The sequence below is a fragment of the Acipenser ruthenus genome, chromosome 23 (genome assembly GCF_902713425.1).
Source record: "Acipenser ruthenus chromosome 23, fAciRut3.2 maternal haplotype, whole genome shotgun sequence".
Taxonomy (NCBI): Eukaryota; Metazoa; Chordata; class Actinopteri; order Acipenseriformes; family Acipenseridae; genus Acipenser; species Acipenser ruthenus.
This window is the reverse complement of record NC_081211.1, coordinates 10,128,337-10,154,020: the sequence shown is the minus strand read 5'-3', so window position 1 is coordinate 10,154,020 and position 25,684 is coordinate 10,128,337. Positions and strand designations below refer to the sequence as shown.

At 42.0% G+C, this 25,684-nt stretch overlaps 1 protein-coding gene across 8 annotated transcripts in view; it reads right to left on the bottom strand.

Moving 5' to 3' along the window:
* LOC117969377 (phosphatase and actin regulator 4-like) overlaps window positions 1-25,684 on the bottom strand; it is a 68,055-nt gene that overhangs the window by 30,551 nt on the left and 11,820 nt on the right. For 3 of the 8 annotated variants that reach the window (XM_058997748.1, XM_058997747.1, XM_058997749.1), the window contains exon 2: window positions 15,970-16,016. In XM_058997748.1, the coding sequence (XP_058853731.1) occupies window positions 15,970-15,985 (16 nt within the window). In that variant the 5' untranslated portion in view covers window positions 15,986-16,016. Of the gene's footprint in view, window positions 1-917; window positions 1,341-15,969; window positions 16,017-25,684 lie in introns of those variants that run through there. The other 5 variants (XM_058997745.1, XM_058997750.1, XM_058997751.1 and 2 more) reach the window with 5 other exon arrangements.

Genomic DNA, 25,684 nt, shown 5'->3' with positions numbered 1-25,684 from the left:
CATCCACACATAGGCGACAATGGACTCCATTCAGATTCTGACACACACCTTCAAAATACAGTGAAAACAGTGTCAGACCCAGGATAGAGCCCTGTGGTACACCTTTCTTTATCTTTACAATAGAATACAACATACCTCCTCCTATTGTTGCCTATATGTTAAATAAGTACAGAACCAAATCAATGGCTTTATCAGAGACCTACCACATAGCATGTGGTCCACAGTATCGAAAGCTTTGGACAGATCAATAAAGACCAGCTGCCACCTGCTCACTGTCCAAGCCACTCAATGTCATCGGCCACTTTAGTCACTGCTGTTATTGCCCCATGGCCTGATCTAAAACCTGACTGGGGACAATGGGTTGTTTGAGTCACACACTGTATACCGCACAGTATCGGCAATACCTACACACCTCTTAAACACACAGAGAACGATACTGTTGCAAAGTCTGGCACAGGGAATTAAATACTGAAACTGGATGACAAGCCAGCAACCTCCTTTTACAAATCACACTGCTCCAAACAGGCCCCTGAACTACTGGACCAAAAAACCCAATCACACAACAAGCCACCCTGCCCAACTCCAATATCCCACTGGCCTCCTTGCAGTGTAGATAGACAAGGCAGTGACAGACTTTCAAACTACACAACTAGCACTGTCAGTGACCCTCCTTGCACAGAAGCACAGCAAAGCAGCACAGAACATCAGATAAAAACAGAGAGCAACACAAATACAGATCCTTCCAGATTGTGCATTATTGTAACGATTTAGATTTGCCTCAGCTCTGCACAGTTCCCGAGATCTGGGTGGAACAGGAGACGCACTGAGTTTCACAATCTCCACATTCCAGAAGCTCCCACACCTGCTGTTGCTCAGTAGAGGATTTGTAATTTTCCCTCTAACTCTCAGCGACTCACCGTAGCTGGAATCTGGATCTTCAGTGGCTGACTCCGAATCCACCGTCTGTCCCATGCTCACTCTGCCTTTTTAGGTTCTTTCTCTAATGATCATACAGTCCCCAAAGAAGAAAGTGTGAGGGGAAAAAATCTCTCTCAGCCCACACAATTCAGCAGAGCGTTGTAACTTAAGCCAGCCAAGCCTCCCTCCGCCTCTCTCCCACTCATAAGTGCTCTTCCTGTATCTCGCCCTGACTTTCATAAATAAAGTAGCATGCCAGCGATGTTAACAGAGGGATGCCGATCATTCCTGTGTGTAGAATGTTTAGGGCCATAAGATAGCGAAAGGGGAGGAGGGAGTGTTTGAAGCCACAGCTGAACTAGCTACCTGTCTGGAAGTCAGTCCTAGCAAGCACAAGCACACACTGACAGCCTTCCCCATTACGTGCAGCTAACAATAACAACAAGGCAGAGGTAGTGACGGCAACACAGAAGGACAAATAAGAGAGTGTCATTGAGGGGAGGGAATGCAATGCGAGTCGGGAGCAAGGTGAAGCCCCAAGCAGGAGGAAATGACATCAGAGAGGAATGCTCTATAATCCACTTCACTTTACAGCATGCAGTGGAAATATACCTACTTAGATGAGCAACAGATGAAGGCAACATTCATATTTTGTGCTTCAGTCAAAGCTACATAAAGAATTCAGATCAAGGTAAATCCACTTGATAAGTGTTGCACATTCTTTCATTCTGTAAGTTTGTGCTGGTTTACCTATAGGAGAAAATACTGGTCCAGACCACATAACACTGCAAGTTGCCTTTTCTTAAGCAATGAGTTTCAGAATTTGACATCTGCTGAAAGTTATTTCTTTCATAATTGATTTGAAGAGTACAGAAACAGTAAAAAAATAACAATGAAACAGAATTACACTGTGAACACTGTGTTATGGTATATGTGAAAACAGTTCCTCACAACAAACTGTGCAGACATCCTGCTGCTAGTGTTTAAGGGACAAGCAGCTCCAACTCCCCCAGTCCCAACCGGGTGACCTGCTCTGCGTGAAAACCTCCTTTAAGAGATTAGAACAATCTGGACTAGGGCTGCTAATAGTTTAGAGGTTAAACGTTAGCCACATGTTAACCATTGTCAAAACTATACATGGCCTAATACAGGGGTTATGCTTAGTGTTTACATAGTAGTAATAGTGTACAGAGAAGTCTCATTTACTTTACATTTAATATTTCTACAGTCTTTTCTATATACAATGAAGTCTTTTACATAAATAATTTAGAACAAGTGATGGAGGGGCTTGATATCATGTAAATATTTCAACGCAACACTCCGATCTAGATCTGGAACAGTCCATGCTGCTGAGCCAGGAAGTGTGGAAGTATGCACAGGCCAAGCACTGCAGAGCGTTCCTCTTCCGTCTCGTAAGAGGAAGCACACGTCCCAGAATAACCCTCTATCACAGTGATACTAGGACGTGCACAGGGATTCTGTAATGTACAAGCAGCACAGGTCAAGCACTGCAGAGCGTTCCTCTCTCGTCTCGTAAGAGGAAGCACACGCCCCAGAATAACCCTCTATCACAGTGATACTAGGACGTGCACAGGGATTCTGTAATGTACAAGCAGCACAGGTCAAGCACTGCAGAGCGTTCCTCTCCCGTCTCGTAAGAGGAAGCACACGCCCCAGAATAACCCTCTATCACAGTGATACTAGGACATGCACAGGGATTCTGTAATGCACAAGCAGCACAGGTCAAGCACTGCAGAGCGTTCCTCTCCCGTCTCGTAAGAGGAAGTACACGCCCCAGAATAACCCTCTATCACAGTGATACTAGGACATGCACAGGGATTCTGTAATGTACAAGCAGCACAGGCCAAGCACTGCAGAGCGTTCCTCTTCCGTCTCGTAAGAGGAAGCACACGTCCCAGAATAACCCTCTATCACAGTGATACTAAGACATGCACAGAGATTCTGTAATGTACAAGCAGCACAGGTCAAGCACTGCAGAGCGTTCCTCTCTCGTCTCGTAAGAGGAAGCACACGCCCCAGAATAACCCTCTATCACAGTGATACTAGGACATGCACAGAGATTCTGTAATGTACAAGCAGCACAGGTCAAGCACTGCAGAGCGTTCCTCTCTCGTCTCGTAAGAGGAAGCACACGCCCCAGAATAACCCTCTATCACAGTGATACTAGGACATGCACAGGGATTCTGTAATGCACAAGCAGCACAGGTCAAGCACTGCAGAGCGTTCCTCTCCCGTCTCGTAAGAGGAAGCACACGCCCCAGAATAACCCTCTATCACAGTGATACTAGGACATGCACAGGGATTCTGTAATGCACAAGCAGCACAGGTCAAGCACTGCAGAGTGTTCCTCTCCCGTCTCGTAAGAGGAAGCACACGCCCCAGAATAACCCTCTATCACAGTGATACTAGGACATGCACAGGGATTCTGTAATGCACAAGCAGCACAGGTCTTTGGGAACACAAAGCTTCTACACAGTCTAGCTCAGCCCCAAGTAAAGGCTGCTTCATCACAGCTAAATATGTGACAATGGAAGTGTGATATATGGGTGGACAGCCAGACAGACAGGTGCCCTTATTACACCCCTTTATATAAACAAAGGAAACTAAAAAATGGGTCAATATTAAACTAGGCATGAAATAGTCAAAGATCAGCCTCCATTCCCACTCCCATCCTGCTGCCGTCACTATGTCCCAGCAGCAGATGGAAACTTAGGGTTTAATGACAGCCCTGCAGTACAGAGAACAACATGAGCAGCTGGAGAGAAGTACTATACTGTAAACACGGCACATCTTTGTATAGGATCGCTGCTTGTGTGTTAGTGACTGCACTGCACTGCAGATTGTTCAACTGCACTGTAGCTGGGGGGGGGAGGGGGAGGCGGGGCGACGATGACTTCTTTGGAATGTAAATTCCAACATGGGCATCCTGGCACCCTCTAGAGATGAGAATCAGCAACTGCATCACTGTAACCAAGTCTGCTATGGAGTTTCAATGCTCCTCCACCATGGACAGCGGTGTCTGTGCTATTCCTTGATACAAGGAATCCGGTATCGATCTAGAATATGCTACCAAACGATCAAAGAATTCTTAGGTGAGGCTTCAGTTCTTACCTACAGTGCTGTGAAAAAGTATCTGCGCCCTGTCTGACTTTCTGCATTTTTGCATATTTTTGACACTGAATGTTATCAGATCTTCAACCAAAACCTAATATTACATAAAAGGGACCCTGAGTGAACAAATAACACAAAAATTTGATACATATTTCATTTATTTATTAAAAAGTTATGCAACACTAAATGCCCCCATGTGAAAAAGTAATCGCCCCCTTAGACTCAATAACTGGTTATGCCACCTTTAGCAGCAATAACTGCAACCAAATGCTTCCTGTAGTTATTGATTAGTCTCTCACAGCGCCGTGGAGGAATTTTGGCCCATTCCTCCATGCAGAACTGCTTCAACTCAGTGACATTTGTAAGTTTTCGAGCATGAACTGCTCGTTTCAGGTCCTGCCACAACATCTCAATGGGGTTTAGGTCTGAACTTTGACTAGGCCATTCCAAAACTTTAAATTTCTTGTTCTTCAACCATTCTGATGTAGACTTGCTTGTGTGTTTCGGATCATTGTCTTGCTGCATGACCCAGCTGTGCTTCAGCTTCAGCTCACGGACGGATGGCCTGACACTCTCCTGTAGAATTCTCTGATACAGAGCAGAATTCATGGTTCATTCAATGATGGCAAGGCGTCCAGGTCCTGATGCAGCAAAGCATCCCAAACCATGACACTACCACCACCATGCTTGACTGTTGGTATGAGGTTCTTACTGTGGAATGCAGTGTTTGGTTTTCGCCAGACAGAACGGGGCCCATGTCGGCCAAAAAGTTCCACTTTTGACTCATCTGTCCATAGAACATTGTTCCAGAACTCTTGAGGATCATCCAGGTGTTTTTTTGGCAAACTTGAGACGAGCATTCATGTTCTTCTTAGTGAGCAATGGTTTCCGCCTTGCTACTCTGCCATGAATCCCATTTTTGCCCAGTGTCATTCTGATGATGGAGTCATGAACACTGACATTAGCCGAGGCGAGAGATGCCTGCAGATCCCTGGATGTTGTTCTAGGGTTCTTTGTGACTTCCTGGATGATTTCACGCCTTGCTCTTGGAGAGATTTTGGCAGGACGACCACTCCTGGGAAGATTCACTACTGTCCCAAACTTTCTCCATTTGGACAACATGGCTCTGACTGTGGTTTGGTGGAGCCCCAGAGCCTTAGAAATGGCTTTGTAACCCTTTCCAGACGGATAGGCATCAACAACTTTTTTTCCCCGGAGGTCTTCAGGAATTTCTTTTGTTCATGGCATGATGTGCCTCTAGAACCGTGTGCTGACAACTTCACTCTGATGGTAAGGGGCAAAGTTAGTCAGATTTATATTGGGCAGGGCTGGCCCAAATCAGGCCTGGTTGTTAACCAAAGTACTCAAACAGCTGACCCTAATTATCCCTTTAATTGGGTTGAGTTAACTAGGGGAGCAGACAATAACTTTTTCACACCTGAAGACTGCATGTTTGATTACCTTGCACACCAAACAAATGAAAGAAGCACCAAACTTTGGTCTCATTTTTTCTCTCAGACTCCCTCTATATACTACTACAACCCACAAATAAATCTGACCAAATACAATGTGAAAAATGTGCAAAAATGCAGAAAATCAGACAGGGGGCAAATACTTTTTCACGGCACTGTAGGTACGCACAGGACAAGGTGCATGCTGATGTGCCGATAGCTCACAAGCCTTACTAGCCTAACTCCTGGTTAAAATAGATGATGAATTTATAATTTGGCTGAACAATATGAAACAGCAGGAGAGTGCATTATAAGAGACAAGTATGTCCAATCAATTGCATAGTGTAACGCAAACATCAGCTAGCCCACACAAACAACCGAGGCTGACTCCATCCTGTCCAGTCCATTCCTGCAACGCACCCAGTACTTTTCAAACCACTGGGCTAGACTGCCTTGAAACTGAATGCAAGGACAATGTAATCCACACCACCTATTTCCTGACAAGTGGTCTTTAATACATGCTTAGCTACCTCAATTACAATCTGTCACAGCTCGGTATGGTAAAGGGGTGGGCATGAAAAAATACAAATTCAAAAGAGAAACCTCTTATAAAAATCTTTGCAAAAAGTGAGATATCTGACTGCTCAGGGGGAAGTTCATTTGATAATGAATAGTAAAAGGTATGCAACCAGATTCATTTTGCTGAGACCTACTGTACTCTATGCTGCATTTTTCACATAGCAGTAGGTCATCTGTAACCCTACTTATTCTATCTATAGATAAAATTAACTGTGTTTTAATCTTAGCCTGTCAGATAGGTTTCACACAGCTCTAGGAAGGGCTGCTGGCTCCTTGTAATGTAATGACCCACTTTTCCTTCAAGGCTGATCATTAACCAATCGCCTCCACACAGCGTGATGGCCACCCTGAATACAGGTTACACCGGACAGGCCAGTGCTTGTGAAAGTCACATCAGAGTTTATGGTTCAATGTTGTAACGGTCTGTCACAACTCACAAAAGACGGTGGAGCAGCAAGATATTGTACAGATTGTGTGGCGATAATCTTTTCTGTAATACACATCCCTCCTCAAATACAGCAAATACAAAATCCAAGCCATCAGGATCACAAACAACTCCTGACTAACCCATCAGAGACTCTACAGATATAATAAATAAAATATCACTGGCAGACAACCTTCCTGATGACACTTTGCTGGTCACTTTTGATGTCGCAAGTCTCTGTACAAATATCCCCCATTCAGAGGGCTTTGAGACTAGATCAATTTCCACCTACTGAATTTATTAACGAATTGGCGTCCCTTGTTTTAAATTTGAATTACTTTAGTTTTGAAGATACAGGTTAATGGCACGGCCATGGGACCAACGTTCGCTCCTAATTATGCAAATGTATATGTGGGTTTCTTTGAAGAGAAGTTTGTCTATAATGTTTCTGAAAATGTTTTCTGTTCAAAAGTTTTTTTAAATGGTATCGATATATAGATGATGTGTTTTGTATTTGGACGGGGACTGAAAAATAATTGAATTATTTTTTTCAATGTTTAAACAATGTCGATCCTAATTTGAAATGTACTCTTGAATACGATAGGAAACAAGTACATTTTATAGACATGTGGATAGAGAAATCAGATCGGGGTCTAATCACTACCTTGTATCAAAAAGAAACTGATAAAAACACATTACTTTTAGCCAACAGCTTCCCTCCTATGCCTTTACCAAAGAGTCAACTCTTTAGATTGAGACGTGTATGCCACACCACAGAGGAGTTTGTAGCTAAAGCCAGAGAGATGATACAAATAGCTGGGTGGAAAGAGCTTTTAATTCACCTTTGAACAAACCACGTGGTGAACTTCTACAAACAAATAAAAAAAAAAAAAGTTTTGTGTTACATTTATCATGACATACACTCCAAAATCTCTCCTATTCAGAACGGCTATTAATCAGCACTGGCATTTATTATCCACTGACCGTCTCTAATGACACAGTTCAAAGAGATCCACTTTTGGTAGTTTTTAAACAAGGCCCCAATATACAGGATAAATTGGTACATGCAAATTCTCAACCCAAGAGACACAAACTCTGTTAAGCCCAATACCTAATGGTAACTATAAATGTGGCAACTGTGCTCAGTGTAATAATACGACAACAACTCAAAATCTCCCTTTAACAGGCAAGAGATTTCCACTTAAAAGACACAATTACCTGTACTTCAACTAATGTTATCTATATGATACGATGCCCCTGTGGTTTGGCATATATAGGAAAAACAACACGTATGCTCAAACAAAGAATTAGTGAACATAAAAGTACGTAGAAATGATCGGGATTACCACGTAGCGGCCCACTTGAACGATTACAGCCACAGCATTTCTGCATTGAGATTTTAGAGAATTTAAAACATGAAAAACCCAATAAGAGGAGGGCATGTAGCTGAACTCAAATAGAAGTTTATTGGATCTACACCTTACACACTTTAAAACCGAAAGGCCTTACAGAGGATTCTGATCTGATATCTATGCTATAACAACCTTTTGATACAAGTAATGTGATTGGACATGCCGGTATCATTTTGATTGTATTGCGGACATTTGATTGTATATAACGACTTTTTGATATAATCAATTGCCTATTTAGAAGGGTTTCAATGAGTGTTTGTAATGTCTGTACTTAAATTTATTGAACAGTTTTCTTTATATATTATGAATTAATTCCGGAAGTGTTGCATTGGTCAAATTGTGAAGCTTTTGTGGCATTTAAATATATTACATGTAATATTATATGATATACTACGTATAATGTTATAACTCATGGTCTAGAGATGCCCTCTAATAGGTGTAGTTCTATTCAATAGGATGACATTTGATGGCTCTTAGATAATTGATATCCGGTTGAAGATTATTCAGTTGAACTGATTGATTGCAGATTGGTGACAAGTGTGCATTCTTTTACAATGGGTTGACATTTCCAAGATGAAGGTCTGACGACCCAAACAGGAGCTCTCTTCTGTTTCATTTCTTTTAAACAATAAAGTGAGATTTTGCATAATGCAGTGCTCAGGATTTTTCTATTACTTCTAGTATTGACTGTGTTAAAATACAAGTGCGACATGCATATGATCGTTAATAGCTTGAGTGAAAGAACGTCCCGGACAGGTTTAACCGTGACTGGATAAGCTCTTCTCAGCACCTCCCATGGGACACAGCTGGTTTAGTCCCCGTCCCTGGTCTAATTATAACTCTTGAAAACGCTCTCATTAGGAATTTCATTTCAGCGCAGCAGAGCAGGGCTGCTGGCTCAGCGCTATTTCGTCTCAAAGAGCAAGCCTTTTTTTTTTAGACAAGCTAATGAAATATAAACAAGCCAATGAAATATAAACAAGCCTCATTATGTGCAAATTAGAAGACAGAGTTAACACAGAGCTTTAAGGAACAATGCTTTTTTCTCTCATCAACCAGGAGAAATGCAAATCCAGCATGACCATCACTGCAGTAGTTAAGCCCCAGATTAGATGGATATTTAATTTCCTCCCCCAGGACATTCGGTTTAATTCAGCGAGGAGACTGGCAAGTGCAGTTTGAAATTAGCAGCATTAAGTATGTACAGTATTTATTGAAAGTACTCATGACTTCAAGGTAATATTGCATTTTACTCACCCAAAAAATTTTTACTCACAGTGTCTAAATTGCTCAAGGACTCAATACCTTATCTGAAGCACTGGCTACATGTAACAGACAAGACTAAAACTTGATCCTGTTGACAAACTTGTGTTTTTGGAAAAATACGTATTAAAAAAATATTAAAAGAAAACCTTGATCAGATTGTTAAATATATCGTGATATATCGTCTTGATATATCACAATACATCACCAATACGGTGAGGAGTATTTGAATTGTCTCGTTTCTATATCTTTAGACTCATTCCCAGGGACCTGGCTCACTCGAGGGCTGTGCACGGATCAGGAAGTGCATTCAGTGCAGGGCAGGCTCTCAGGTTAGGTGTACTGGACACCACTGCAGGAAGTGCATTCAGCGCAGGGCAGGCTCTCAGGTTAGGTGTACTGGACACCACTGCAGGAAGTGCATTCAGCGCAGGGCAGGCTCTCAGGTTAGGTGTACTGGACACCACTGCAGGAAGTGCATTCAGCGCAGGGCAGGCTCTCAGGTTAGGTGTACTGGACACCACTGCAGGAAGTGCATTCAGCACAGGGCAGGCTCTCAGGTTAGGTGTACTGGACACCACTGCAGGAAGTGCATTCAGCGCAGGGCAGGCTCTCAGGTTAGGTGTACTGGACACCACTGCAGGAAGTGCATTCAGCGCAGGGCAGGCTCTCAGGTTAGGTGTACTGGACACCACTGCAGGAAGTGCATTCAGCGCAGGGCAGGCTCTCAGGTTAGGTGTACTGGACACCACTGCAGGAAGTGCATTCAGTGCAGGGCAGGCTCTCAGGTTAGGTGTACTGGACACCACTGCAGGAAGTGCATTCAGCGCAGGGCAGGCTCTCAGGTTAGGTGTACTGGACACCACTGCAGGAAGTGCATTCAGCACAGGGCAGGCTCTCAGGTTAGGTGTACTGGACACCACTGCAGGAAGTGCATTCAGTGCAGGGCAGGCTCTCAGGTTAGGTGTACTGGACACCACTGCAGGAAGTGCATTCAGCGCAGGGCAAGCTCACAGGTTATATTAGGGCTAGAAGTTAACTTTTTAAGGCAGTAGTGAGGATCGCATCATCAAAAGTAATAACAGAATAAGGGAAATCAACCAAGATTTAAAAACACACGGTTTGTTTTATTAAACAGTAACATTAGTTGGCTATGTGTATAAGTTATAGTTTGACGGTGCTATATATATATATATATATATATATATATATATATATATATATATATATATAAAGCACACGTTTCACTTGTTAAACAGGAGAAGTACGCAAGGTAGTGATAATCAATTATAAAAAGAAAACAGATGGATAAATTAATGCATGAGTCAAAGGGGTTTCAGTGTGCAATTCAGGCTCCCGGCAAAAGAAGGCACCAAGCTAACTGGACTTCCCTTACCAAGCTCACGTGACCGTGACAGAAGTAACCTTATGAGGGGCGTCATCTTGGTGAGGGGCAGAGGTGCGGGTATGTAGATCCCGGCCACTCGAGTCAAGTGAATTATATTAACACAGAACAGGACTGCTGTTCCACTGACTACAGGGGCGGGGCTTTGCAGCTTGAGGGAGCAGTGATGGTAAGAAAGGCGTGTCGGTGCCATAGCGGTTTTTGTGTTCTGTTAACTTTTGTTTTTCTTTTTCTATGTACGGTGGCCGATCCACAGAGGACTGAGAAGGTGGAAGGCGCACAGAGTCGTACACAAAAGAATAGTGTTTTTTTTACCCAGCACTCCCTCTCTTCCTCCCTCCAGCTCTCCTTCTGACCCAGCACTCCCTCCGCACCTCCCTCCGACCCAGCACTCCCTCCCTCTGACCCAGCACTCCCTCCCTCCGACCCAGCACTCCCTCCCTCCCTCCGCACCTCCCTCCGACCCAGCACTCCCTCCCTCCCTCCCTCCCTCCGGCCCAGCACTCCCTCCCTCCCTCCAACCCTCCTTCCGACCCAGCACTCCCTCCCTCCCTCCCTCCCTCCCTCTTGCTCCTCAAGATTGTATTTCTTCTATTATTTGTACTTTTAAAACAAGGAAGCCATTACTTGGATCATGGTAACGTTAACTATTTGCACCTGTTTTTTTTTTGTTTGTTTTTCTGTTGTCTGAATTTTGATAGTAATAATGATCTCTCTGTTATGTGTTCATTTATAGAGTGGGTGAAACCAGGGTAAACATTGTAACAAAACCAGAGCCACCATTCCCCATGACAGATTAAATCAGCATTGTATAGACACTGAATAAACTTAATTTAAAACTAATATCCTGTTAGGTCACTGCCGGTTACCAAGAAAATAAATAAATGAAAATGTTTACACATTTAATTTTACTTTTGGTCTACAAAATAAACTTCATACCTTGAAATTGTATCCACATTGTGATTTGTGACAGTATTTGTACTCCACTGTCCAATACGCTTTGCATTGTGGGCCTCGCGCGTATCTCCATTGGGCGGTACAAACCTCAGTCATCTACAAATTGGGAAGCTCTATTAGCAATGTTTTCCAGCTTTATGCAAGACAAAGTACGTGTTTAAAAAAACTAATACTGGTAATTATGTGCGCGTTCACTCAGGGTCGTCAGAAAAATGCTACTGCAGAAAAAAAATTAGTAGCAAATTTTGAGCGGCAAAATGCTACCAAATATACATTAACTTCGAGCCTTGGTTATATGTTCTGTTCACCACGTGTTTGTGTGAAAAGCAACAGGGTGAAAGAAATCCCAAAACAAGCCATTTTGCTGACCCCATAAAATGATACAGTACCTCATATACACATATACAGTACACTGTAGATACTGAAGCTCATGTATACTGATGCACTATTGACACACCGACTAGTGTGCAGACACTGTAGTCCATAGATGCACATGTACACACAGTATGTTTTTAAAAACGAGTTCTCACAAGTCAACAAATTAAACAAATGTCACATTCACAGATTGCTGCCAAGATCACTGTTACAGTACCTATTACCTCCAGACCGAGGCTCAGTTACTATTGGAATTGTGTCAGTGGTGAGTCACTGCAGTTACAATGTCACGGAAATTGTGTCAGTGGTGAGTCACTGCAGTTACAATGTCACTGGAATTGTGTCAGTGGTGAGTCACTGCAGTTACAATGTCACGGAAATTGTGTCAGTGGTGAGTCACTGCAGTTACAATGTCACGGAAATTGTGTCAGTGGTGAGTCACTGCAGTTACAATGTCACTGGAATTGTGTCAGTGGTGAGTCACTGCAGTTACAATGTCACGGAAATTGTGTCAGTGGTGAGTCACTGCAGTTACAATGTCACTGGAATTGTGTCAGTGGTGAGTCACTGCAGTTACAATGTCACGGGAATTGTCAGTGGTGATTCACTGCAGTTACAATGTCACTGGAATTGTGTCAGTGGTGATTCACTGCAGTTACAATGTCACTGCAATTGTGTCAGTGGTGAGTCACTGCAGTTACAATGTCACTGGAATTGTGTCAGTGGTGAGTCACTGCAGTTACAATGTCACTGGAATTGTGTCAGTGGTGAGTCACTGCAGTTACAATGTCACGGAAATTGTGTCAGTGGTGAGTCACTGCAGTTACAATGTCACGGAAATTGTGTCAGTGGTGAGTCACTGCAGTTACAATGTCACTGCAATTGTGTCAGTGGTGATTCACTGCAGTTACAATATCACTGCAATTGTGTCAGTGGTGATTCACTGCAGTTACATCACTGGAATTGTAGTTGAACCTTGGCACACATGCACAATTGCATTTGTAATTACCATATACAGGCTAACTTCACGATAACAAACCCTTCTTATAACGAACACCCGTTTAACGATCCCAACAGCAAGAACTGATTTTGTCAATGCACATTAGTCCTATTAGAACGATCACGTACAGGATCGACCCCGGATACAACGATCTCAGTACTGGCTGACACTGAACTTTCTCCAGTGTGTTATTCTCTCAGTGAAAACAAACACCATGGTTGACCAATTCAAAGATAACGCTAATTCAAAGACGACCTATTGTAGTACAAATCATGCATGACGAATGCAATCGTTGCCTGTCCGTCATCTTCACACAAACTGCAACCAGGCAACGGGCTTGAGGAGCAATCTACCCTGGATAGTTTTTTCAAGAGAAAGGACATGTAATTACTGTATTCAGCATGTAAGTGTACATTCTTCCCTTTTTCATTTCTTTACTGTTTTCTTTTAAACATACCTGTAACACAGGGGGAAATTAGTGTTGGTGTAATTAATATGTGGAAACAGGTTTGTTTTGTGTGCTTTTTGGAGTTATGTTTGATCAAATGAGACTTGCTGCCTGTCTTCTGTGTGTGTCCTCTGTGCGTTACCATCGTTGGTAGCGTCACATGACACGTTTGTTTACTTTCTTGCGCGCCTGTGTCAGCATTTCAACTCCAACTCCCATGTCTCTCTGTCTTGCAATGCGGTTACCCACACATGAGACAAGTACCTTGTCACAATACCGTTTAACTGTTGCTCAATGTGAAGGAATCTTCATAAAAGTACTAAATATTGCCATTTTGTCATTATTCTAATATAGAAAAATGCCAAACCCTATTATAGGATATTGCTGCTCTAGAAAGAGTGCAAAGAAGAGCGACCAGAATTATCCCAGGTTTAAAAGGCATGTCGTATGCAGACAGGCTAAAAGAACTGAATCTATTCAGTCTTGAACAAAGAAGACTACGCAGTGATCTGATTCATTGGTCTGGAACAAACTCCCCAGTAGTGTTGTTGAAGCTGACACCCTGGGATCCTTCAAGAAGCTGCTTGATGAGATTCTGGGATCAATAAGCTACTAACGACCAAAACGAGCAAGATGGCCGAATGGCCTCGTCTCGTTTGTAAACTTTCTTATGTAGTGAACACCCTGATATAACAAACATTTCTCCAGGTCCCATGGGGGTTCATCACAGCACTCCTAGTTGAATCATTCAAAAGATCCATGTGTTTTTACGTTGAGCTAACATTGTTCTCGCATTTTCAGCCACTTTTAGTGACCCCCATTTGTTTGAAAAAACTTTATAGTACGTTTCTGTATTTGTACCTCTGATTAGTGATTGGTAGAAAAACATGCTAATATGTGGTACAATTTATTACTTTTTAGTGTAATTGTAATTATAATTTAGTGCTGGGATAAATATCTGAATATTCGAAAAAATATTTTTTGATATGTATTCGGATACAAAACTCAGATGTTCATATTTGCTACAAATGACAAAAATACCTTGCACTTATTTACCGTCTCACCAGAATTTGCGCAAGAGTTTTCAAAAAATGGCAAATGAAAGAGAGCTCTGTGTGATCTGTGAGATAAATTATACATAAAAAAATAACACAGGACCAACACAGCAGCTCTCGAGCCTCTATTTAAAGGTTTTAGACAGCAAAAAGTAAACAAACCAGATTGTGCACTTGCACATAGTGATCTCCATAGAAAGCCATCTGGGAACAAATGTGTTGTGCTGCTTAGAGCGAGCCAGAATCTCATTTCCTGAAAATGTTGTGTAGTTATTTTTATATAGATTGTATATATTATATATTTTTTGTTGCGACTTTCTGTTATGTGGAATGTAATAAACGAGAACAAAAACAGTGATTTTTTTTTCCTTCACTTTACAACACAATTTTCACGTTTTATTTATTTGAAGTGTTTAAAGTTAAATTTCAGTTGCTTGTTCAGCTACAAAAAGACACAAGTAAACCTTATGTTATCACTTTATGAAAACGTGTTTATGGAGGGTCTCTTGAGTGGCACATCCGGTAAAGGCACTCCGCGTGGAGTGCAGGATGCACCCTGGTCCAGGTCCAGGCTATTCCACTGCTGACCAGGGGGCGGCGCACAATTGGCTAAGTGCTTCCCGGGTGGGGAGGGCTTAGGTCGGCCAGGGTGTCCTCGCCTCACCGCACACCAGCGACCCCTGTAGACTGGCCGGGCACCTGTGGGCTTGCCTGCAAGTTGCCCAGAGCTGTGTGGTCCTCAGACGCTGTAGCTCTGAGGTGGCTGCATGGCGTGCCTGCAGAGTGAAAAGTAGCGGACGGCTGACAGCAGACATTTCGGAGGACGCGTGTCCGTCTTCGTCTCTCCTGAGTCAGCGCGGGGTGGGGCAGCCGTGAGCCGGGTTGAAAGAAAAAATAATAATTGTGCTTTCCAAAAATTGGGGAGAAAGTGAGAAAAAAATATTTGCCGAATTAAAAAAAAAAAAAAAAAAAAAAAGGTGTCTATGGCCACTGTTTACTGTGAAGAAATGGCAATGGCAAGGAATGAAAAAAATAAATAAATACAATATTTAACTTGAGCTGCTATTTGCATCCTTTGTTTTGTAGTTAATTCACTGGGGTAAAGTAAGTCCTACACAACTTATTCTTTACTCCTGGGATAATTTTAATGTGTTACATATTGTAAGGTCTTGCTGTAAACTAAAGGCACACATACAGAAGCCACGGCCACACACCCTGCCCTGCTGTTTTCTGCCTGCGTACAGAGCAATATAATGGCTTTTATTACTTTTTGAAAAACGAACGAATATCCAAACGAATATTTAAATTATGAGCGAATATCCGAACATGAAAATCCTGTGTTCGTCCTAGCAATATTATAATTGCAATTGCAGCAGCATAATTGTAACTAATTGTACTTAAACAAAATAGCATTGTAATTAATTATAATTGACCCCAGGTCTGCCTATCTCCATTTTAAAATAAGGCTTTTATTTGAGGTGGGTGAAAGAGCACTGAGCAGGAGGATGAGCTCACTATGAGGAGAAGAAACAAACAAACTCCCAACTCACCAGCACGATGTTCCATCACAGAATCCAGAACTTACTGCAAGCGATTCCTGAAAAACAGAGAGCAGCCCAGTTACAATCTCCAGCGCACAATACAAAGGAGCTTTCCTTTTGAGGATCTAGGCCGAACACAAATGAAAGTGGAAGTAACTTTGTGAAACAGCTCGAGTCTAGCAAGTGGCACAGCCGACCACAGAACTGAGCTAGAATGAGGAGACCTGCCTGCTTTCCAGTGCTGCACTGTAGCTCCAACCATGAGATCTTCCAGCCCCGATAGCGTTCTCAGCTCTCACTAGTAGTGCTGCACTGACAATGTGACTGTACAATTAAGGCTGCAAAAGTTTAAACTATACAAATCTAAAAATCCAAGCCAGAGTATTTTACTAAATGTTTGAATTTCTATTGCTCCAAAATGGAATAATTACCAATTCTCTAAACCTGCCTTTACTAGGTTTGAGCCTGTTTGGAGCTTGTCTTGTGAATGCTAAAAGACGGCACTGGACAGCCTTTCCATCCTGTTAATCATGCCTAGTTGAAAGGCCACATTGGCACATGATCTACTGCCCTGTTCACACTAGCATTTCTATACTGGTATCGTTGCGGAACCGTACCAAAACATCTGTCCAGACTGGAGTTCTTATCGGTTATCGGTTCTTAAACTCAAAAAAGAGCAGGTTTCAAACCGGTACTGTTTCGATACGACTCAGAACAGCTTAAGTGTGGACAGGTAAACCGACACGGTATCCATACAGTTAAGTCAATATTCTGAAGCACGCACATGTCCTGCTTTACAGTTTAAACAGCTTTACATTTTACGGTGAGCAGTACCTTTATCATGGCTACACCAAAAAATGCCAAAATAGGTGTGTGGCAAAGTGGTGAATGGATACTGAGTGCAGGGCAGGTACAAATCACACAGACAATTACGAACAGGTGCAAGGGAGTTTATTGAGAAATTACTACAATGTCCAGAGCCTTAAGGCAAACACCTGTAAATAATAATGATGGAAGTGATTACAGCGGCGTGTATCACTTCGGTTTGTAAAATCCCACAGGTTTGACCCGCAACCAAAAAGTCCAGTTTTATCACCCACACAAAGACACAGACACAGTTCCTACGGTGCGTGATTTAAGTGCTTGTGGTGAAAAGACATTTCTTAGTGGAAAGTGAAGTGCTGGTGTCCGTGTTCAATGCTGGCCTGCGGCTGCAGCTCCGGATTGTGTTAGTAATCTTTTAACCAACGAAACAAACAACGTTTACAAGGCAGACTAACAGAACACTCGCAGTTTTTAAATGCAGGGACTCCTTTTAGGTTGTTTTCTAACCATTCACAAAAGGAACAGATCACGTCCGCTATGACCCCTATTTATATCCTCGCTCATGACCCCTAGGTTAACGAGCGCATCCGCTCCTCCAATCCTCAGATACCACGTAATTGAGTTTGGATACCGTAGCTCCGCTCCTTTCCTAAATGACCGACCTCCACCTACCCTACGGAATAAATTGTCATGCCATTAGTTAAGGGTACTCTGTTTCTTTTACACAGTGCCCTCACAGGTCGAGAGGGAGATCTAACACCAAGAGTCATTCGATCTCTGTCACCAGGTGATACAAGTGATCACGGTGCCATTTAGGGGAGAAATGCGGTGCTCCGTCTTACTGAATTGTGGAGAGACAACTGTGCCCAACAGCAACTCAATGGGTGCCGTCGAAACACAGAGGTGTACCGGCAGATTGCTGGTGATCTCCACAAAATTAGTGATGAGGACTATGAGGTAAAGCGTACTGCAGAGCAGTGCTGCTCTAAAATAAAATCCCTTCTGAGGTGCCAGTAGCGAACAGGTGAGTGATGAAAAGGAAGACCCAGATAATGAGAGAACAACAGAGAGGGAAGTTCTTAACAACGATGAAGGAAGGTGAGAGTGTGTGTGTGTGTGTGTGTGTATATATATATATATATATATATTATATATATATAGTTAGTATTTAGTAATAGTATTTATTATACTAGTAATAGTATTTATTTATGTATTAATAATTTTAATATTGTGTAATATGTGTATTATTAGTAGTAGAATGTAGTTGGGCGGATGCATTATGTAAGGGTTACAAATACCAGGTTATATACACAAGAACACTGTAATCACATCAATGGAATGAGCGTGACGTAATAACAAAGTTAGTACAATAATACAGTGCACATGTTTACATAGTGGTGGATACTATGTATCTTGCATTTCTTATTATTTCTGTAGACTAACAAACTGTAAAGACAGGTATTTTGTCTAAAAAACACAATTGACAGATCTACTGTTATAAAATAGTTAATAACTTAGTTTTTCTAAGAATATATTGAAATAATTTGCAAAATCTGATACAATATTTTCAAACGCAATAACGTCAGTGGGAATATATGGGTTATGTTTCGCTGATGGATGTTTTGGTTAAATCTTCAGGTGAAATGGATCTTTGCTCTGGAATGAGAGAGGGTTGTAGCGATCAAGGTCTCTGGAAAGCTTTTCAGGTAAACGTAGCCTCTTATCACTAACACATTATATTATTATTATTATTATTATTATTATTATTAATGTAATATTAGTGCTGCAAGTCACTGGTTACGATATTATGATGTTTTAATAGATCACTTTGTTTTTGTTTACATATTCAGATTATTACTTAACACATTATTTTGAATTGACTTTATACACTTCATTTACAAACATTTCAGATGCAGAAGATGATTCCAAAGAGAATAGTAGGGACGAGTTGGGCAAAGAAAACGGGGAAGCGGGCAATACTATTGATAATTATGTGTGACTGTTTTCATCATTATATACATATGTATACTTTTTACATGTTTTTATTTTACAGTATAGTTGCGTAAGTCACAGTGTTAGTATTTATTTTTTGATATTTTAGGCGAGCCCTCAAATTACAATCCATCCAACAGCGGCAGACGTTTCATGGCGAGGGGAGAGAAAAGGAAAAGGGAAACCTTGCAGTAATAATGAACATTATCGCTGCAATGCAAGAACAAGCACAGAAGAACTTCAGAGAGATGCAAGACGCACAGCTCAAGTTGGAATTAGCTGCAGAGGAGTGAAGGTGAGAGAGCGAGAACGAGTTCCTCTGTAAACTTGCAGATGGATGCCTTTGCCCAACTCTGTTCCTCAGAAGCTGCAGCACCATCTCAATCTCCTCCACAATACCCCTATCACTGGCAGCTGCCCTATGGTGGAGATGCTCAGGGATCATGGCAAGGACAATACTCCAATACTCAACAATTTCCACCTGTGCACATTCCTCCACCACAGCATAATGAGATATTAAATTTCTTTGAGTCGTGTCCCTCACCTCAGCACTTTTTTTCTGCCTTATACCGGTATGTTTTATCATAATAATAATAATAATAATAATAATAATAATAATAATAATAATAATAATAATAATAATAATAATAATAGTTTGTTCACTTCTTTATGCCTTCACTGGTCAAGTGGTAGGCCTACTGTAAAAAAACCGCTGCCGTGTGATAGTTTAAAATAAGCTGGTGAGGGTGGAATAAAGACCTAGGAAAGCAATGTTAATTAATAAAATTATACTAAATGTAAAATTTGAAAGAGTTAAGATTTAAAAACAGATATAAAATAACTTAATAATGTGTTTATTAAATCTCCATGTACATTGTGGTTTTGATAATACTGTAGCGACCCGGGCACCGTCTGTGTCTGCTGGATTTGTATGCTGTCCCGTTTGTTTGTCTCGTCTGTCTTGTGTTTGTTTGTCTCCTGTGTTTGTGTTGCATGTATTGTTAGGGTGCTACTACGCCACTAGTACTTGATGGGGGGTGTTTAGAGATATTGTTTAGTCCACCCGCTGCAACCGTGTGGACCGAGTCGGTCGTAACCATCCCTCGTTCCCCTCCAGGAATGCTGCTTGCGAGGGATGGAACTGGCTGGTTGGTCAGGGCGGGAAAGAGGGTGGAGAGAGTTGAAGGCTTGAACGCTGAACGTCAGAGAGAACAGAGCAGTCAGAGTGTAGGGTGAGAGACAGCCAGTGAGATTGGGCCTGTGAGAGACTGAAGCCTGAGAGACAGAGTGAGAGCCAGAGAGAGAGAAGCATGAGGAAGTGAAAGCAAGTTAGTGGGTTTGGGAAATATTTAGTTTTCTTTTGTTGTTTTTTGTAGTGTGGTCTTGGCCCAAACAGTGACCGTGTTACTTTATTAATAAATCGATTATTATTTGCACCTGAAGACCACCAAGGGCACAGTTCATTACAATACTAAAACTGTAACATGTCTATAAAAGACCAATTTCTTTTGAAATTCAATTTTCCTGTATCCAGGATGCCAGGGCATTCCTTATATACTGTGCATTCAGGCCATCTGGATCAACATTAGAGGGGCGTTCAGGCTTCCACCCATGCATCATTAAACTCCTCCCCATGAATTTCACAGATGTTGTGGAGTGTACAACAAGCACCTACAGACTCTGGTTGCGAGGAGATGTGGCAGTCCTAGCGTTTTAATAACCACCGCCATCTGCCTTTCAGACGACCAAATCCATCCTCAACCACCATACGGGCCTGTGACGGTCTATGACTATGTTTCTTTTGAGATTCACTTTGGGTTCCGTGTCTTGGGAAAGGTTTCAGTAGCCAGGGCAATAATGGATATGCGGGGTCACCTAATAGAAATATAGGCACTTCTGTTCCGACTATACATTTTGTCCAAGGAGGAAACAGCATGTCGTTGTTGCCAATGGCGAAATAGACCTGAGTTTGAACACTGCCACGCCACCCAACTTGCACATCCATGAACCTACACCTATGGTCAACAACCCCCTGTATAATAACAGAGTGCCACCCCTTTCGATTGAAACAGTCACTGTGGTGTTCAGCTGGAGCAAAGATAGGAATAGGAGAGCCATCTATCACACCACCAACTTGAGGAAATCCCCACTTTTGTTCAAACCCATCAAATGACATCACGGAAAGCATCTCCAGCAGGGAACTGCACATACAATGGCATTAAACAACGGCTGTACAAAATTATTTTGTAATTGTACGGGCTGTTGATCGTCCTATACTAAATAAGTGTCCCAGTGACCGATATTCAATACTTGTCGAAAGTCGCCATAATGCCACCAAGATTCTTTTGGAAATAGGGACAGGCTGTCGCAATCTTGTACGTTGTTTCCCAGTACTGGGCTCCACTTACCTGCAGAGGTACTGAAAAGCAGTGGCGTGCCGTGAGAAAATGGACTGGGGTAGCAGAATCGTCGCAAACCCCCCCCCACCCCCCCCCCCACTCTACCGCCGTCGCCGACCCCCCTCCTTTTTTTAAGTGGCAGCTACCTATAAGCCACAGATTTCATAATTTGCATTCTGAAAGTGCCGAGTATATCCTTTCCCTTCCCGTGTCAGCTCGGGGATCTGTGGTGTACATCTCCCTTTTTTAACAATCTCCAATTTTTCAGAGAAAGTTCTCCTTGAAAAAGGATTTGTAACCAAATCGACTATGATGTCTCAGTTTTCTCACATTTTGTTTTATTTTAGTGTAAAATACAATTCGAAATAATTAGATGTTGTAAAGGTATTTGTATTTATCAATATATATTTATAAGCAATATCGTGCAAATCCAGCTATCCTCCTAACTGCAGTGCTAACCAAGGAATATTCATGTTTTGGGGTTGCACTAATGATTGGTCAGCTGTCAGAGCTTTGACTTTCCCATTGGTTGCTAAAGCAGGTCCTTCAAGTAAGGCAGAGAATACCCTGGGAGATTTCTGACCCGCCTCTGCTCACTCCTGATTGGTCGCCTGTCTAAAAAAAAAAAAAAAAGACATTCTTCGACTCGCCTATTGGTTAAACTCACTCAAGACCTTCAACTGAAACGGAGAATACCCTCAACTGTTTTTTTTCTAGCGTCTGGTCGTTGTTTTACTTATGCGGGGGAAAAGCAGATCTCTTATTGGCTGATAACATTCCCTTCAGGAAACCCTGTAAGTCATCTTGGATAAAGGCGTCAGACAAATGAACAAATAATAATTAGGGTAGTATGTTTCATAGTATAAGCAAGCACACTGTACGCAAGTGAGGCAACATAATGCCATTTGACTGTCGGTTTACTTGGCACTGCCTGGTCAGCTGAGAATACCTTGAAGATCCTGACCATATGCCACTGCTGAAAAGTTGCCCTGGACAGTCTTACATTTTCTACCCAGTCTCTGTTACTCCAAAAATTAAGAGCATCAAACCATAAACCAGACTCTGCGGTAGAGTCCTGCATCAGGTCGGGTACCCGAGGGGCCCGTGGGTGAACCGCAAAAGCGGGTCGGGTTCCGGTCGGAACTTTTTCGCGGTTTGCGGTTCAGTGGCTCCTCTATGAAAGCCGTTTCATACAACAATACACAAACAGTGCTGATATTAAACATCAAATTAGAAAAAGTTTCAATTTGGGAAGCAGTGAACAATGGACTTCAATTTCCTCTTCTCATTCAATCACAAAAACATGAACAAGAAAAATCCAAAACACACACACATGAACCACTCTTATCTTAAAAGGATCTGATTTCAGAGCCCTTTGAGCAATTACTGTATCCGTCTCATCCACCTCCATTTGAGTCCATTACCAGCCTTCTGTGTCCAAACGAAAGGGTCAAGGCTCCTCAAGTAAAGGCACAACCATGCATTGAGAGGACTTTCCAATTGGGCATTTCAAACTGGGTAGCAAACGAAGGTAAAATTAATAAACATCTGATAGATGAGAAAATGAGGGGGGCAGGGAATATGTGTTCATAAAATGGTGTGCCTGACAAATCACTGTCACCTGATCTAGGCCTTTATAGTTCACCTACATCTATCAAAACACTCAATTTTAAGATAGAAATATTAAAAGGTAATTAGTTCAATTTTGTCTTTACCGACTGAAGATCTTGATAAAGGCTTCTACTCAAATTGTCAACCGGTAGTTTCTTTTAGAACTTCTATTGATCTACAGATATATGGAGGCTGGGTTCCTTTACTGCAAGATATCCATCAGAAGCCAGTCTGGGGGACTGCATTAGCAGATATTTTATTAAAACACAGCAGCTGAGCAGGATCACAGACTACAGTCCTACTCTTGCTTGGATGGCGAAGGCCACATCTTTATAGACACACTGTGACAGTTGCATAATAAAAATAACAACACTTAAGCAAGCTGCCAAATTCACAATCGCCTTTCACAGTCCTGCACAAGCTCAGAGTGCCTCGCTCTTAAAAACAGGCCTAAACAGCTTCTAAAAGCTACATCAGAGCAGCAATGGGACAGAGAGAGAGAGAGGAGACACAAAGCCAGGTGTTAAAAGCTTTAGTGCCGAACTGCTCTTTTTATCTTCAAACCGACAGTCCTAATGATGTTAGGAATGGCTTGTTTCAGATGCACATAACCACAACCACCATTAGTGCCTGGATGCCAATATCATTGTGAAGAGCAAAAGGGAGAGTGCACTTATGGAGACAGCTGAGAAGGGTCAAAGCCCATAGCATACCACAAACCAGATATCTGGAATCTGGAATTCAAAACCAGGATCTTCTGCCTCTGTGTCCTCAGCTCGAATCAGTCTCAATATCTTCCGGCTTCAATCTCGGAAAACAAAAATGCGGCTACAATTGCCAAATAGCAGCATTTACATGCCACCACACTGCACTGTATCGGAGGTTGGAGATGAGGCATTAGATAGTATTCAAGTACAGTCTGTTTGTTTCTATAAACAGAAACTTTGAGAGTGCAGACCCCTGTCAACATTACACACTAAAATCACAAAAGCAGCAGTACCAAGATAGGGACACAGGGCTCATAGCTCGAGGTTAAGACTATTAGTATTAGTAAACTATTCCACATTATAAGTTGCAATTAACTTAAAAGGAATGTGGCCCGATAAGGAACGACCTGGTCTTTACTGAGCAGTACCTCCGGGCCACACATAGAAATGTGAGAAAAGAACGGCCATGACTTTAGTGAGAATCTGGAAACCAATTTCATGAACGATACCAATTCAAAGACGCTTTTACTGAAATTTTACATAATCACAGTGTGCTTAGCCACAGGGGGAGGGTGCAATGAAACACCATTACTGGTGTTAATAAGGTACTAAATAATTAAGCAAACAAACAGACGATCTGACTACGCAATGCTAGTGGAAAGGTGTTTGCACACTGAAAGAAAACCCCACCACTGTGAAAACACCCAGCTGTTTAAACCATCCTGCTGTGGAGTCACATGGGCAGCAGGACAATCCCAATCCGTTTGTTACAGGAGAGTGTAGGGGTGCTGGAAAAAGGAGACTATCATCGGCAATACAGAAGCACAGGACTGAAGGAGCCGTTCCTTCAACACATTCTGTAAAGCACTGTGAAGTACAGTAACTCATCACATGTGGCACAATTATGGCAAAACTGTGTTAGGCTCCAATATATAAACAAAAAAAGATGCAGATTAAAACTTAGTTATGCAACAAGAACTTCAAGAATACTTTCAGTGATCTGCAGCAGCACCTGCTAGAACACTGTCACTGTAACATAGCTAGAGTCAGCTGTGCTGCAGTTCCAGATGTGCTTTACTGACCCACTTACAAATATGCTTTCCAGCTGCAGGTAGTTTTAGGCAGAAAACTTGACAGCACTATAAATCGACACTCATTGGTACAAGTGCTCATAAAATACTGGACTAAATGGTAAAACAAAACATACAAAGCTAGTGCCCAAGCCTATGTTAAATGTAACTGTAGCGTATACCTGTCTACACTCTACTCCCAATTACAGCAGGCTGTGCTGACTGTCCTGTTTGAATCATTCAAAAGTAGTTTCAGATACACGAAACAGGCCCCAACCCCACAGCTGCAAGTTTATGAAGGACACCAACTAACTTTTTCCATTTGGGCTTTTTAACCCTTTACTGCCCTGGGTATGTTCACATACCTGTTTAATGCCTCTTTTCTCAATGTTAAATACACTGGACAGCAAAGGGTTAAAATGTTTAAACTTTTACAGATGTGATCGCTTCACAGTTGCACACTTCCATTTTTAAAACCACAATCCTCCTGATCAGTAAACAGGACTTACAATGGGTACAATTCCATTATACAGGTTCCTGTTTTGCGCACTGTAGTGCGCTGCCCAAGAAAAAAAAGGATTCTTACGAACAAGGTGTGAGAGAGTGGAACTGTTGCCATTATGAAATAATATATAAACCACACTACAGAGAATAATTTGCAAAATGTCTTGAGTTTAAAAACGCCTCCTCACATCAAGGGCCTTGTGTGTTGGTCCACAGTTGGACAGCATGGTTTGTTGAAACCAGCCTTCCCTTGAACAGGTTTCTGTCACCTCAGAGCTGCGCAGCTAAAGAGGCTCACAAACGTGTTAAACACTGATGTAGTCCTAAATGTTTAAACAGTAGGTTTAAACACATTTCATTTTTTAAACTTGAATATAGTGGGATTATTGGTAACCAATCAGCTGTATAAATCTCAACTCTCTCTAATCTTACACTGCGCCGTTATGAATTAAGTAACTTCCACAGGAGTAACAATCGGCATTTGTGATCAAACAAATCATACCGCTTCTTTACCTTGAACTACCTTCAGTATCATACTGTACCTTTAAAAATCTTGATCTAACCCGTTATCAAACTAGCATGCCTTATAGAATTTGTCACTGCCAGACCTTGCTTC